The 17,228-nt window shown below is 30.8% G+C and overlaps 1 protein-coding gene and 1 long non-coding RNA gene across 3 annotated transcripts; one reads left to right on the forward strand and one right to left on the reverse strand.

The window, feature by feature from the left end:
* Positions 1-68: 68 nt before the first annotated feature.
* LOC132734691 (uncharacterized) lies at positions 69-1,419 on the forward strand. The gene is made up of 2 exons (XR_009626356.1): positions 69-169; positions 1,154-1,419. It is a non-coding gene; the product is annotated as an uncharacterized LOC132734691 (long non-coding RNA).
* A 10,742-nt stretch (positions 1,420-12,161) lies between these two features.
* On the reverse strand, positions 12,162-15,122 carry LOC132734689 (galaxin-like). Of its 2 annotated transcripts, none has more exons than XR_009626355.1 (3): positions 15,066-15,122; positions 13,442-13,533; positions 12,162-12,881 (listed from the first exon to the last, which is right to left on the reverse strand). XR_009626355.1 is itself a non-coding variant. In XM_060721478.1 (3 exons), exons 1-3 carry the CDS (start codon positions 14,813-14,815, stop codon positions 12,613-12,615), a joined length of 384 nt encoding a protein of 127 aa, XP_060577461.1. In that variant the 5' UTR covers positions 14,816-14,818; the 3' UTR covers positions 12,162-12,612. The 2 variants fall into 2 exon arrangements, 1 of the variants encoding a protein (XP_060577461.1); XM_060721478.1 differs by lacking the exon at positions 15,066-15,122 and adding an exon at positions 14,793-14,818.
* Between the last annotated feature and the right edge of the window lie 2,106 nt (positions 15,123-17,228).

Here is a 17,228-nt window from a genome sequence, read left to right on the forward strand (position 1 = left end):
TTTCCCCCTTCACTACAAATGACGTATTCAGTGAAATTATTGCATATTTTGGCGTTTTTTTTCGTCTTCAGGAGATGAAGGCCGTTGGACAACATATTATCAATGTTATTGTCAAACCCCAACTTAATCGGAACTCTGCTGGCATTTTTTCTTGACAATACTGTTCCAGGTAAGTTAAAAAAAACTACACTAATTCATGCATTACTTTCTCAAATTTGTTGTTCGAGCTTTCTGTGAAGTAAGCTAAATCATTTATGGAAGCAATACGTTAAGCAATCGAATTATTTATAAATTTGTATAGGTATGATCTGGATTTAAGAACAACGTAGATCTGCAGGTTCAAATGTTAGAGATATTACTTACTTTAAACACGTCTCTCTGAGTAAAAAATCGAAGTGTAATTTTATTTTCCTAATTATTCTTAGGAGATAACTACATGTATATCGTTCCGAAAATTTACTGAAACACTATGTAAAATTCTAACTTGAATTTTATTAGGAATAGATATTCCTGGTTTTGTCACCTTTATTTAAATCGATTGATTAAACAGAGAATGTATTCAAATAAGAATTATCCGTGGACACAGTTGAAATATAATTTACTAATTCTCTGACGTCGAATGTGACGTCATTTATTTGTATATATTTGAAGATTGTTATTTCATTTTATTTTATTTTCTTTAATTCCATCTGCCAACAAATAACAAAAAGAACGGACGTGACGCTGCAAATTTACGTCAGTCCGTTTTGTTACAGCTTTGCGTAAGCGTGTTAATTAAAATGGAAGATGCGTATATTTGTTCTTTTTTTTAAATTTGCATATTTTAATTTTCCAAATAAAAATCAAATTCTAACTATCTGTTTTTGAAATGTATAATATGATAAGTAAACTATATGAGCTGCGTCACGACAAAACCAACATAATGGGTTTGCGACCAGCATGGATCCAGACCAGCCTGCGCATCCGCGCAGTCTGATCAAGATCCATGCTGTTCGCTATCAGTTTCTCTACTTGTAATAGGGTTTGTAAGCGAACAGCATGGATCCTGATCAGACTGCGCGGATGCGCAGGCTGGTCTGGATCCATGCTGGTCGCAAACCCACTATGTTGGTTTTGTCGTGACGCGGCTCAATTATGATATTATATGGTTTAGGAACTCGTGAAGAGAGAGGAATTTTAGCATGGCAAGTGCCCCAGGATACGGAGACAGTCGAAGTAGATCCGGAAATGTACGACGAGGGATATGAAGTGTATGAACCCTTAGTCCCTAAATCCTTTTTGAAATGGAAGGTCATGAAGTATATACCTTTTCTACCATACCGGCCAAAACAAACGGACTAAAACATTTTCATAATGACGTCAACTCAGTAAAGACTAGAGAAATACTACCAACCAAAGTGATTTCGTCATTGATATAAACCAACATGTTATGAAAACAAATGATGAAAATAAGACGTGGACATCAAACTAGTATATTAATGGTACAAAATAAATTTGTTAAAGTAATGATATTTTCAACATTTTAGATACACATGTAACATTAGTAGTGTCATTTGATGACCTTGTGTGATGGATTTGCCCAAGTTTGAATTTGGAACATCAAGTTTAAAGTTTCGGAATATTAATCATTTCAAAAGCAAAGTAGGTAAAAAAAAAAGGTGAAAAAAGTATGGAAACTGTGTGATATATTCAGCGAAAGAAAGAACGCTTATCACTGTCGAAATCGATCTGACGTCATATTTAAAATAATATAGATCCCCTCTATGGGTAAAAATCAATATCATACTGTGACTACATATTTGTATCGCAACTAACAAACAAGTGCCTGTTTAGTTTGTATCTCACTGCCATACTCACAAGTATCTATATATAAATACACTATTTTGTTATCATATTATATTTATACGTAAATAAATAAATTTTTCATTTATTATGACTGTGCATTTTTTTGTTCAAACTGAATGTCACCAGGGATTTACATTACAATCATACGTTCCTTGTGTAAATAAATAGATTTTAGTCTACCACATCGTACGAAAAATCTTTCACATTGCACCTTTTCCGTCTCTTTAATGTCCTGTTAGAGACGGTGTTGGTTTTCATTTTGGGTGATCATGAAATCATTTTTACGGTCATTCGTACTGTACATCTGCTCTGGCATGTACATAATTTATTAGTTGTTTGCCTGTGTTTTCGTAGACTTTATCACAATATCCAACAAGAAAAGCATTGATGCAAAGCATCAAAGGGCGTCCAAGCAAGAAATGCAGCAAGTGAAGATGAAGTAGTACACATATGATGACAAGATATTCTTATAAACTACCAGAAATGTATATCACTTATGAATGAGCGGACGAAAGACATTGTTCATTATGAACTTTGATTGGCATGCTAGAGATTAGAATATTACTTGTTATTTCTTTATGATCGTGGTTATTAATAGCAACGGATATACATGTATGCAATCATTTATAGTCCATATGTGTAACGCATGATCAACACGTACCACACATTTGTAATTGTCCCTTATTATGTTAGCGCTTTTAGCGAAGACCCCCTTAAGGTATCTGTTCACACTTTAAGTTAGTAAAAATATGACACTGGTTATATTACCATGTTGATCATGTTGAGCATAATTGTTTATTATACAATAATTGTAATATCTATTTATTTTAATTAAAAAAAATACAAATTTTATGAATATTGTTTTCTTTTATTCTTTTTTTGTGTGTTTTATGTGCTATTTTAATACTGAGATTTACTACTCTTTTTTATTAAAATTGTAAAATAAATTTTAAGAATTCAATTGTCATATTGACCGACGATTATAAGTCAAAGCTTAACTGGAAAAAGTTAGTAAATTATGGTTTATCTTTCAATATATAATATTGTTTATTCTTAAACCATGTACATGTACATTGTATTTTTCTTTATCATTTTTTAAATTATCAATCAATTGAATAATTCATAAAATCTAATTTGTAACTTTGAATAATTCCTCGGCATCTTTATTAAACACGGATAACAAATTAAATAAAATGTTTCAAAGTTGATAATGTCATTCTAATACCATAAAAAATGTACCTTTTTCTCAATTATTGTACATATCACGGATTTATATTACATATAAATCCGTGTACATATTTATTGTTTTTATCTCATATAGATAAAATGAAACATGCTATTGTTTTTTTTTCTAATTGTAACGATATCAAACATCTACCCCAAAACCGGGAGAGACCGGACAATAAACGTGTGGTACTATTCGCCGGTCACTAGTAAATCCTGGTCAAAATAGACCGGGAGAGACCGGCATTTACCGATAGGAGTGATAAATAGATATATCTATAAATAGGTTTTTGGAATATTTAGGTCATCAACTGATCATTCTAGGATACATGTACAACAATAACATAATAACCATGATAACCAACTGTGTACTACAAAATGATAAATAAAAAACCCCGAAGAGCGCGATTTATTGACGGAAAAGGTTATTTCATTTGAAAATGTTTGCATTGCGAAAATTCATTGTAACATATCGCGACATTTCATTCTTAATTAATAATCAAGCACCCTCATACCGATCGGAATTTTCGGCTTTTATTATGACCGACAAAAAGGCTCGAGAAGTTGCTGTCGCCCTTTCACAAAATCTGATTTCATTCCATAAGAGCGCCGCGCTTCGGCGCGGACGCCAATTATACAAGATATATACAGTCATACAAGACGTCAATAAAATAGAAAGTTAACTTAAGCTTGTAGTACAAGAGGTAGAACTTAGCAGCGAATCTTAGTTTGTTGTACTAACACAGGCTCATCTTTTTAAAGCCCAGTCACAAATGAATTTGTCGTCGCACTTTTTCGCTCTTTAAATAATTTTTAGCCATTGTATTAAACCCTATTAAACTACCATGGCTAGAGGTTAAGTAGGCGCGGAGAATGGCAAAAGTAGGAATCGAACCATGGTGCTCTCATATATGAGGTAATCACTTGTCCGACTATACTATTGCGAATGTGACGTAAGAATGTACATTATGCTAGTGTGGCATTAATTCTCGTAAACTATACGGACGGAACCGAAGTAGGATCGAATATTTAAATAAGTGCTTATATAAGTCATAATTGACAGGTCAATTAAATCAGACTATACCATGGCTGGAGATAAGTGGGCAAAAAGTTAGAAAAACAATGAAACTCGAGAATATATGTATATTTTAACCAATGCTTAAATACGTTTAAATACTCGTTAAAGAAGGTCATCAACGAATATTTTAATATACATATGATACAATATTTATTGAAACATAACATCACAGATTTTTTTTAAGTTTATGATATATACAAAGAATAATACACTGGTAATATTTAAATATATCTTTTTTTTTTTTTGTTATTTGTTTTGAAAAAAAAACACACACATATTTTCCTTAGAATTTTGTGTACGAAATCTGCTTATCAACTGTTGCATAATATCAATATGTAAAAAAATATATTTGCTCATTTCATGTGTTCCAGTGCTTTATAGATATTGAACTTTTAGGATAGACTTTGCAAAATTGTTTAAGCAGTGGCGTTTTTGCCCATGCATGAATTTACTTAAAAAGAAATTAAGGACAGATGCCCATTACAACAACAGTGAAAGGTAGGATTGTACGGTTCTGACTCACAACATTTTGTATTCATGCTTTGATCCCTATGACCAAGTATTTTATAATTATTACTAAGACTGCCACCACAACAAATGTACGGAGGTTTATACAATATTGTCCCATAGCATTTTTCATTACGAGTTTTATAATTATTAATCACGCCATTACAACAAATCTGGTAAGATGGACTATTCTGTATTGTCCCACAACATGCATAGTCGTGTCGTGTCCTCCATTGCGTACAACGCCTTCACAGCAATTCTCGGTAGACGGGTTGTACGGTTTTGTCAAAGAACAAGCTGTATTCAATCCTTTAGTACTCACGACGTTGTTGCAACAAATTTGGGAAGTAGTGTTGTACGGTATTTTCATACAGCATTTCGTATTCAGTTCTCTGGAACTCAGCACACCATTACTACAAATCTTGGAAGTAACGTTGTATGTTCTTTCACCGCAAACAGCTATTTAAAAACAAGGAATGTAAATTTACATTTTCTTTCGTATTACACTGTCGGTTTAATTGGTAATTTTTCACTGGCTTATTTCGAACAATGCCATAAAATGACACCGCAAAAAGCCATTAATCCTTATATATTGAAACGTTTGTCATTTCGTCCGTATCAACATCTTTGAATCGGTTTTTTCAACATTTGTGGAACTTTGCAAGAATGTAATTATTAGTAGAAAAATGAAGATCACCAAGTGCTATCAAAGGGTCCTTTTTACTGTTTTAACCGGAACAAAATATTTACCGTTTTGAACAATATTTAACAACGATTTGTTTGACTGTAATTAATATTATTGTACCATACCGTACCAGTATAGGTATACAGCTAAGCTGGGGCAAGATTTTTTTTCTTTATCTTTCTTTATATCTATAAACATCATTTTTATTTCACTTGATTATTTCTTTACTACGTTTTTCATATACATGTTGAAATAATTCATGCATTTTTATTCATTTAAATATTTTGACAGTAAATTATGCTGTCTTGTTTTGTAATTACCCTTAATTGTGTATAATTTATGCATGGAATTTTCATGCATTTTGGTATGAAAAGAATATATATTGACCAAAAATCTTCATTTAGTCTCTGCTTCACAGACACTCGAAAGGCATATCTTACCTCTTGTTAGAACTTTACTAGTTGGAAATAGTAAATTATATTTAAAAAAAAAACTAAAATGATTATCAATATAACTCTACAATTGTGACTTGTTAATTAGATAAATAAAAGGCATTTTTGTTCTTGAGTTATAAAAGATAAACTATTAACTAACTATAAGGCTATCACTTAAAATTTAACATTTGACTTTTAGAAATAGATACAAAATTGAACCAAACTTTTTTCCCCCTGTTACAAAGATACACCCCCTCCTCCCCCAATTAAAACTCTTGTGCAGCCGAAAAATGATAAAATTCTTTTACAAAAAAAACAACTTTGTGTTGTGATTCAATCCACCTTCAGTAGAACCAAAAAATTAGCGCATAATACAACTACCCACTCATCTTTTATGACGGTGCTCACCGGCAAAAATGCCAAAATAAACGCCTGTGTTTTTAATAATTTCATTACTTTACATGTGATAAAGTGTAGACCTTGCTTATCTTTATCATGCAAAATACCCACACCCAATTAAAATCTGGACTCCATTTAAAAATTCACGCGGTGTCACTTAACGACAGAATCAATGATTTTTCCTTAAGAAATGCTCTAGAAGAAACTACTATCTGGTTCGTTTTCAGCCCCACGCAGATAACATATAGTCAAGTCGTATAGATACCGTGACTATGTAAAGAAACTTCATACAAAAGATTTGCATCAGACAGCAAAGAATATCATAACATCGAATATGATTGTTACACACTTGTGACACTTTATGGCAAATATAAATATCTCATTAATCAACAGTGTCTTAAAATGCACCCATTATTCTTATCCACTTAAACTCCACATTATAACTGGCGTACCCATACATAGAATAAGGTATTATCTCCGTCTGAAACTCCAGGACAGCAGAAAAGAAAGGCACTAAATGCAAAAAATAACTATTTTCACCGTGTATTCTCTCCTACTTTTGTTCAGTTCGCAATTAATCATCATTGTACCGTGCTATTTATTTGCCGATCTATTTACATGTCCCCGATGTTTTGACCTACAGATTGTTTTTACTTACAACAGTGCCACGTATAATTTTCACTTTTATAATCTGCTGTTAAATCATCAAAAACATGTTTAAAGAGGCGGTGAGATATTTTCTCTAATATCTTATCCTTAAGTTAATTTACTTTGAAATGTTCCTTATCAAAATTTTCATTATTACTAAAATAGATTACCCATTGTTCGTCTGTAAATGTAAAAAAAAACGTGAGGAGCACCTGTCAAAAATACTATGGAAAGCCGTTTATTTATACTCTTGTCCGTAATATGCTTGCATTTAAAGGCTTTATTAGATGTAATGAGTTGATTTAATTTTACATTCGAGTTTATTTCATATTTTACATACTTCAAAAAAGAAAGGAATGTTTGTTTCATGACAGATTTGGTCTGAAAAGAGTGTTCAAATCTGATAAGAAAGGTGTTTTTGCACACAGGGCTGCATGTATTATGTACCTCCAACTACACTGCGGAACAGGATAAGTGGTAGGGTAAATATTAGTGTGAACACAGTAAACCATTTTTACTCAGGAAGACGACGAGAAGAACTGGTACAGCCATATACTTTCGACCTCCGCACTTTGGAGATATCTACACACCTGATAAACAAAGAGCTACCTCTTCTGGGGATAAAAGGGAGGTTGCCATGTCGCCAAAGAAATAGCTCTGAAGTATCCTATGTGACGGATAAAATTCGCGGGCATACAAAATCTTTTTTTTAACACAATGTCCATATACAGTGCTCTTTCTTGAAAATTAATGTGTGCATTTTTGAAAAATAACATTTACACTCTTTTTATTGAGATGTAACACTCTTTCACATTTGTATATCTCATAACTCATTCTGCAGTTGAGACGTGTTACATAAAAAAGTTTAATATGTCACACACAGAGACTGATAGATTAGAATTAGTTCAACGTAAAGCTAGGTATAAATATGTTGTTAAGAAAAAACGTCGTTCTTTTAAATGGCAACAAACTAAAAATTTTGAGAATTTAAAAAAGAGTAAGCCACGTGATTTTTGGCGTTATTTTAAAAAGAAACAGAGACGTAATAATTGTGAAAATACCTTTGCACGATTTTAAAACATATTTTTGAAAACTATGTTTTCTGAAGTAAATTTTTTCCTTGAATGAAAGAGCAGAATATTTTAACAATGTCCATGATTTTAATGATTTTTAACCCTGTTTTTCTGAATTAAGATGGAAAATATTACTTTAAACAGGAAGTACTTAAGGCAATTTCTATGCTTAAGCGAAAATAAAGCGGCGGGGATAGATAATCTTTTTAAACGAATATTTTATAGAAGCAAGTGATATTTTGTCTGGACATATAACAGAGCTATTTAACAAATATTTTAGAATCTGGCATTTTCGCCCCGAAATCTGGACAAGAGGTTGTATAAATACCATTACATAAAAAAAGGAAATAAAGAAAATGTACAAAATTACAGAGGAATAACTTTATTTAAGCCATCTTGGTAAATTGTTTTTACTAGTATTTTAAATCAAAGAATAACTAAATGGTGTGATGGAAAATAATATATTATCTCTGATGCGCAGTTTGGTTTTAAAAAAGGTAGTTCGACTACAGAAAGCTGTTTTTATATTGCATTCTATAATTGAAAAATATTTTGAACCAGACAATAAAAAAATTGTATTGTGCTTTTATTGATCATTTAAAACGTTGTTTGATTCTATATACAGGAATGCACTTTTGGTTTAAGATTGGTATTATGCTGGTTTAAATGGTTAAATTATTAAGGGAATAATAAGAAGTATGTATAGCTCTGTTAAATCTTGTGTTAAGTCCTGTGGTAACTATTTCTTTGATTTTTTTGATATTTCGATTGGATTACGTCAAGGGGAGAATTAATTTCCCCAGTTATGTTTTTCCTTGTTTATTGAAGATCTAGAAACTCTATTTGCAAAAATAACTTAAATTCTGGTATAGATCTTCAAGGGACATTTTGCCTAATTTTACTTTTGTTTGCTGATGATATGGTATTAATTGATGAAAATCCTTCTAGAGTGTCTTCAAAAATTCATTAAATAAGTTCAATGAATACTGGTAGAAATAAATGGGGATTAGAAGTTAATGTTAACAAAACAAAATCGTAAGTTTTTCGTAAGAGGGGTTGGTTTAAGAAGCAGGAGAAAACTTTGGTTATATGGTCAAATAGTATAAGAAATTGTAAAATGATTTTTAATTATCTAGGTGTCACATTGAATTATACAGGAAATTTTTAACTTAAATACTCAAACTTTGTATGGTAAAAGTTTAAAAGCCCTAAATAATTTAGTGGCAAATTTTGAAAAAATATGAAACAAAAACCAAAAATAGCCCTACAGTTGTTCGACTCTTTTATTGTTCTATTTTAATTGTATGCAAGTGAAGTATGGGGGTTTTCACAAATTCAAAAAAGTTAGAAAATATTCATTTGAAATTTTGTTAAAAACTATTCTTTGGTGTTAGAAAATCTACTAGTAACGTAGCTGTGTATGGTGAACTTGGAAGATATCCGTTGTATATAAACAGATATGTCCGAATTGTAAAATTTTGGTTTAAGATAATAAGTTCAAGTAATATTATTATAGCAACAATTGTTTAATTCATGTATGTCTGATAAATAAATATAGGGTATACAAACTGGTTTGCAAATGTACGAAGTCTTTTAGAAAAATACGGTTTTTTTTTGATGTATGGTTAAACCCTTTAAGCGTTAATCAAAATTGTGTTTTATTGGTCGTTTTTAAACAGAGATTAATAGATGAATATTTACAAGAATGGAGAGCTAGTATTAATTGTAATGATGTATTTATTTTCTATATAAATCAGTTAAGGACAGTTTTGAAATGTCACCTTATTTAGAAAATATTGTATCAAGAAACTAAAGAATAGCTTTTGACAAAACTGCGTATTTCAGCTCATAATCTTAGAATACAGACAGGTAGATATTCACGTGAAAGAGTAGAGGCGTAATTTAAGATATTGTTTAATTTGCAATACAAATGAAATTGAGGACGAGTTCCATTTTGTGTTTAAGTGTCCTGCATATGAAAGTTTAAGAAATATATATATTAAGAATTATTATAGAAAATAGACCAAGTATGTTTAAGTTTACTCAATTATTAAAAAGTGATAAAAAATAAAGAAAACACTTATGCTTTGTAAATATATTAATGAAGCTTTCAAATTAAGATATCAAGATTATTAATGCTTAGATATGTATTTCAACCTACTTTTATGTATACCTAACAGATCCAACTAATGAAAAGTTTTATTGTGTATACTATTGTGTATGTAATATCCATTATGCTTTAAATATTTGTGTCATCTCTTATTTTTTTTGTTTTTGTCCATTCCAATATAATTATTATGTTTACTTTCATGTCATTGTATTTTTCATGTCATTATATATGTATGCTTGTATATATGTTAATCACGAGAAACTTGTAGTTTAAGTGAAATAAACGTTCTTCTTCTTCTTCTTCTTCTTCATAAAAAATAAAACCACTCCGTTTATGATGAAATTATAAAGCAGGAATATATAACTGCTAATAAAAACAATCATAACCAAACATGGTCTTAATCGACATGCACGCTTATTTTGTTTCCTTACGCTTTTTTGGACGATTCAGACTGTCTTTAAAGGTATTTGTTTTCCGTTTATTTTATATATCGGGGCATTTTTTGTTATCTTTATCTTCCAAACCCCAATCTGGAACTGTTACTTGCTACATTTGTAAGGATAAAGTAGTTGTATCATAGTTTGGGGACCTTTCTGTTGAAAATGTGTCAGACTTAAATCGTATAAATATACATGCACAGTGCGTTAACTGGAGTGCAGGTATTCCAGAGCATGCCCATTGATTGGCTCATTTTTGCTAGGGTTTACTTATTGTGACGGTAGAGAACGGAAAATCGATAGAAATATCATATTCATATACTCGTTCATTGATTACTTTTTTTTTTTTTTTGGGGGGGGGGGGTTCATATTGTGACAACAGGGAACGTGTGTTTATGTTTGACTATGATACAAAAGAGAAAGAACATCAAAATAATCGGCAACCTGATTAATACTCGGGGGTTACGCCCCCTCGTACACATCAGATAGCCTCGTGTTTCGATGCTCTTTCTATTACTTATCCCATCTTTGTTCTTTTACATGTCCTGTGTATACACCGATACATTGGACCTTGGTTTTTTATGGTCAAATATGAAAGATATTTAGTATTGTAAGCAGTGGACCTTCGAATACAAGCGTATCATCACTTTCGTTTATAAGTCTATTCTAAATAAGGTATTAATGTGACAAGTCATCAAATGGTATGTCATATGATTATCCTACCACTAGAAATTGACCCTGTCACTTATTACAAGAAGGAAATACTCATGCAGTACGAAAAATAATTGAATTTCAAAGTAAACTAAAAATGCTTTTGTCGAATTTTTATCATAATTACATTTAAAAAAAACTGATAAGCTCAATAATTATGTTTTTGAATCGTTAGTCCGATTGAACAGATGAGTCCTAAATATGTGAGATCAGTAATCGCAGCCATTTAGATAGACAAAACTTTAAGAGTTTCACCTAAATAAATAAAGATACACGCAAAAACGAAAATTAAACTATTCCTACAACACTTCGCTTATATCTATAGAAATGAAACAAATGCGCTTTCAAGGCAAATTTCTTTATAAAATATGAAATATTTTCAACTAGACGAATTCAAGGGGTAACGATCTGAAGGAGTTGACTTTTATCGACATTTATAAATGTATCTTTAGAATATATTTATGCAATGAAACATTATAGTAGCACAAATCGATGCTAAAACTGTCGAATAATTGGGTTTAAAATTCAGGAGTATTGGATTATGTTAATAACATTTTTGTTTTATCTGATTTTTTGTTTTAATTTGTTTCTCTGCGTGTAAAATATTTGGTTTGTATGCAAAATCATCTAGATACTTAAGACTACTATGTTTCTTATCTTATTTCTGTTCTTCAATTTTTTCAATGCCGACTTGCTGCCGTGCTTTATAGATAAGACATTTATAAATATCAGCCCAATATATAATTCTACCTTCCAAATTTAAAACGAAACAAACCAATAGCACAATGGTTAAAACCTATGCTTGCCTAAACAACCCCTTGAACGTTTTCATATGCATCAAGATAAATTCTTTACTGAGACATATTACTGAATTTGATCTGTAATTTATTGTTGCTTTAAAATGATTTCACAAACATAACAAGAAACTATAAGTTAGGAATACTTATATCTTATGATACATGAAGGAATAACAACACTACATTACTCTCAACCTTTAGAAAACTTTTGAGAATGATTGATCTTATGTTTATTATCAAAGCATACTAAAAGTTGTCTTTCTTTATTAATATCTCATGTGCATCAATGTCAAATGCGTCAACAAGTATACATTGAAAAGTCAAGTTAACTAATATTCGTTTTATTAACACTTTTGTACGTTATAATATCTAACACTGAATTCAGCAAATGTATCCATTACAACAACTACTAAAATAAGGATTGTATGGTCTTGTCCCACAGCAAGACGAACTCGATCCTTTATGACTGAGGACGCCGTTACAACAAATTCTGAAATGTGGATTATACGGAACTGCACCACAGCAAGATGAACTCGATCCCTTATGACTGAGGACGCCGTTACAGCATATACTGAAATGTGGACTGTACGGAACTGTGTCACAGCAAGATGAACTCGATCCCTTATGACTGAGGACGCCGTTACAGCAATTACTGATATGTGGATTATACGGAAACTACACCACAGCAAGATGAACTCGATCCCTTATGACTGAGGACGCCGTTACAGCATATACTGAAATATGGATTATACGGTACTACACCACAGCAAGACGAACTCGATCCTTTATGGCTGAGGACGCCGTTACAGCATATACTGAAATGTGGATTATACGGAACTACACCACAGCAAGATGAACTCGATCCCTTATGACTGAGGACGCCGTTACAACAAATTTCAAAGGTTGGATGGTATCTTGTTCGGCCGCAAACAGCTTTAAACAAGAATTGGAAATATTTGATGTAGCAAATATAAAACAGTAAATAAAGTCTTTTATTTATAAATAGACGTGCTCACCAAAAAGGTCTATCCAGAGACACAAGTTCAAGGTCAAGATCACAATGACTTTTTTCAACTATCTAGAATCAAGTTTTGTTTTTGGAACATAATTATATATGAAACCTTATATGTTGATGCATCTTTACAAGTTATGCCTGCCACGCCCATTTTCAGCACAAATGGACGCTGTTTGTGACCTTAAATTCAAACAATTTCTGTATTTAGAAATTGTGCGGTTCATCAAAACTCATTGATGAAACTAATATAGAGGACCACATAATGATAATAATGTAACGTGCGGTTGAGGAAGATATGTTGTTAAATTGTGCGTCAGTTCTACTGATGACCGGTATAAATTTGTATTCACAATAATGTGTTATAAATGATAGTTATACCCTATCAAAAATTCCTACTAAGGTAAGCAAATGAAATTGTTCTTTTCTGAACTAAAGGTTTTGTAAATGATGTTTTTACTTTATTATGATAAGGTTTTACCTCCAGATGTTGTTCTGGAACAGCTGTAAAGCAGGCAAAGTAATGCAATAACAGTTACTTTCATATTGCTTCCCTCCGGTCTGTGTATAAGGCTATAATAAAGCATTAAAGTAGTAAATTGACATTATATTTTTCCAAGAGTAAATGGTAAATGAAATGGTAAAAATAAAAATTATTTGGCATTTTGTCATAATAAAATTATTGTTTTCAATTTGATATTTGATATTTTTCTAAAAAAATCAATAATTCATGTGACCAACGAAAATTTCTGTAACTATTATATTCAGAATGTATTGATAATGCTTAATTCTTAAAAAAAGCAGGGTAGTCTTTTAATAATTTAGATTGTTTTTGATATTATAATAAAGCAAGTTTCTACAGTTTTTACAGTTACTTACTGTTCTATTTAGACGAATTTAATCGTAAGAATTTTGAAAGTATTCAGAATTGCCAGCACATTAAATGTTTTTTAACAAAATGAAATCCGGTGTTCTCATGGGAATCTAATCTTTACTTTAAACTGATACGTATGTCAAATATTTTTTATATAAAAATTTTGAGTTATTTGAGTATTTGTAATTTTTTATCATTTATATAAATTGCTATATTAAGTTTATAATTTCTCTTGTGACCTTATTTTATCAAACTCTTGTTCAGTGATACGACAAGTATATTTATTAAATCTGCATGCCTCCATATGAGACTTATATTTCAAGAAGGCCAATTATTTGAGAGACTTTTAGAAGAGTAAAAATATTTACAATTCAAATAATATTACAGGTACATGCAGGAGTATGGATTTTTTGTAAATCTTGTCTTTTTGAAATTGTAAAAATTAAGTTTTTAAAAAGATAAGATATGCGTCAATGTAATGTTCCATAAGGTTTTCAAATATTGATAAAACAACAGAAATGTATCATTTGTAAACATAAAACTTTGAAAAGCAATGTTGAATGAGTTTTAAGTGATGTAGTAAAGACATTTAAATGATGAAAAATGGTATGGATCCATGCTGGTCGCGAACCCATTATGTTGGTTTTGTCGTGACGCGGCTCATTTTATTTTAGGGCCTAAAAATAATTATAAACCGTTTAGAAATGATTTCGCGCATGTGCCATTCTCTTTTATGGCAATTTTTGCCAAATCAATTTCATAAAAGCATTTTGAAAGTATTCAATCAATATATTTTACATGTATATAGCTTTATACACTTTAATGAGACTAAAATGGCAAACAAACAATGCTAAAGGTATTGTTGTTTTTTTTGTTGAATATTCCAATGAATAGTTTATTTATACAATAAAATAACAAATATATATTTATATTGTCAAGAAAGAATTTATTGTCTTACACACACACTTTCGGTCCTTCCATGTTTACTATATATATATGGTAAAATGAGGGTCGTGTTTAACTGGAATATAATTTAGAGTCAACACACAAAAATACTGGATTTGATGCTCATTCAGTTAAATATATATTAACAAAACAAACATATAATTATCTTCTATATTAAATAAAGTTTTAATATTTTATTTTTACTATAAAGAAAATAAATTAGATGAATAATGAAATTTGACAAATTGAATCATTAATTTTTTAAAATAAGTTTAGAGATACTTACACTCTTTAAAAATCCCTTTTACATGCAGCTCTTTAAAACTATACACTACTTCTTTAAATACTTGTAACAAGCCGACTAATTACGTACTACATATGTCATTTATAGTTATATCCGTTGCTTTAATTGGAACAAACAAGAAACTAACCAATGAAGTAGTTATTTTTTTTATCTTCCGGTATTTTAATGCGTATTATGTTATCGGACGCAATTTGGGAAAGTTATTATGCTTCTAAAGTGTATCAACAATTACGCAGATATTCTAATGCTGGCCATTTTGTTCCTGTTTTATCTAGCCTTCTTCTATGAATACCATTTTCGAAAAATGCAAGATGTGGGATTTTATGTAACACCGACCCTGTAAGAGTCCTAAAAATTCTAGTGGAGGAAAACCTCGGGTGCTCCTCCTTGCATAATGTCAGGCGCGACCAGTCACCTAAATAGAGCCACCAACCTTCTATAATCTAGCTATAGATAACAAACTGGTATAACATAATCTAAAATCCATGATTCGGATCGAACCTATATCGGTTATGGACGAGTGGATGAAATAACGAATGAATCGTGTGGTTATATTTGGTGAGAAAAAAAAACACATACTATGTAGATAACAGGCGATATCAAACGTTGCTGACTATTATTATAATTCGTGTTTATTATAAACGGATTTATATATGTATATATCGGGGAATAATTTATTTAAAAGCCTGTGAAAGTAAATAATGTCAAAGAGTGCAGCATGCAGCAAGCGTTTCACCTTCGCCCAGATGGACCACAAAATAGATACCCTTTACCACCAATATAGAACCAGGCCAGTCTGTACATCCCCATAGTCAGTCCAGGCTATGTATCTATAATTTTTAGTGACTAATGATTTTTTTTAATTTGATATCTCTAATGATGGGAGCTGGTCAGGTCCATTAAAGAAACTCGGCATGTTTACGATTAGATATAAATTCTGGTCAGGTCCATTAAAGAAACTCGGCATGTTTACGATTAGATATAAATTAAATGACTAGCTTCATAGATGACTGTTGACAGCTTCATTGTATTGTTGCTTTTTCCATTTTGAAGACTATAGACGGCGTCTTGAGCTTGTTTTTGTTTCCATGTTACCAAGTTATAATTCCAATCAATACGATTCTTTGAGTTTTCCTGTATTTCAACATTTGACTTCGTGCTCAGGTTTGTCGTCTGCTGCACATGTTTTCACGGACGGAATTTACAATCAACTTCTAGTTTCTACCACATGACGTAGCTGTATGCTATCAAATTCAAACTTTTGGAACCGTTTTTCATAATTTCTGAAGAAATAATGTAACAAAACATTTTTATAGTCTTTAAAAATTAGGAATATTATAAGAAAACACAAAACGGGATGATTTGTTTTCTTTTATTTCGTTAAAAGAAATTAACGATGTACTATACCCATTCTAGAGTCAAATATTTTAATCACAGAAATGTGTTAAAATCTATTAACTTCCTACTAAATATATCTTATTTGAACAAAAGAATGAATAAACTACGTATGGAAAGCTATGCCCCTTATTACAGGTCATAGTTGGTCCGTTCTTGAAAAAAAAAACAACTGTCGTTTGTTTTAATAAAATCTCATTATAAGTGTAGAATTTTCAACATATCTACTTTGTGTGAAGTCAAAACATGTTTATCTTATATTTTAATTTACAAACACACTGTGTAGCAATTATCAATATTTCCTTATATCAATTTTTTAAAAGCGAAGTATATCTTAAATATACGATAATGCATTTCCAGACCATTTGTTATTATATTTCTGAAATTTGTTCCCACTAGTAGCCTGTTCCTAAAACAAACATCATCATGTTATTTTACGATATTCTTTCGATAATAAAAACTTTGGTTCATAATTGAATATATATTTAAGTTCATGTAGTTCATGTAGTATTTCAGGCCGGATCTTAGGCCGTTTTTGAAGTGATTTCCCTTCTTGTAATTTACATCCACTTCTTTTGTGACTATTTCCAATGTTATTGAGAATGTTTAGCTCTATTTCCTCAATTAGTTATATACACTTTATCAATTTCTTTACAACTTAGATTTCATTTTATTTACACATAAATATCTTTTAAAAAACTACTATACGTGTATCTGTTAATTTATTGTTTACCTATTATTATAACTTCA

The sequence above is a fragment of the Ruditapes philippinarum genome, unplaced genomic scaffold (assembly GCF_026571515.1).
Source record: "Ruditapes philippinarum isolate M1 unplaced genomic scaffold, ASM2657151v2 ctg2628_1_1_1_1, whole genome shotgun sequence".
In the NCBI taxonomy this organism is placed as follows: domain Eukaryota; kingdom Metazoa; phylum Mollusca; class Bivalvia; order Venerida; family Veneridae; genus Ruditapes; species Ruditapes philippinarum.

Excerpts from the sequence above, each read along its gene's own strand:
- LOC132734689 (XM_060721478.1), bottom strand. The coding sequence starts at position 14,815 with ATGGAAGGACCGAAAGTGTGTGT. Across the intron at positions 13,534-14,792 it reads GAAGGACCGAAAGTGTGTGT|CCTTATACACAGACCGGAGG; the intron begins GTAAGACAATAA and ends GCTTTATTATAG. Across the intron at positions 12,882-13,441 it reads TTCCAGAACAACATCTGGAG|CTGTTTGCGGCCGAACAAGA; the intron begins GTAAAACCTTAT and ends TCTTGTTTAAAG.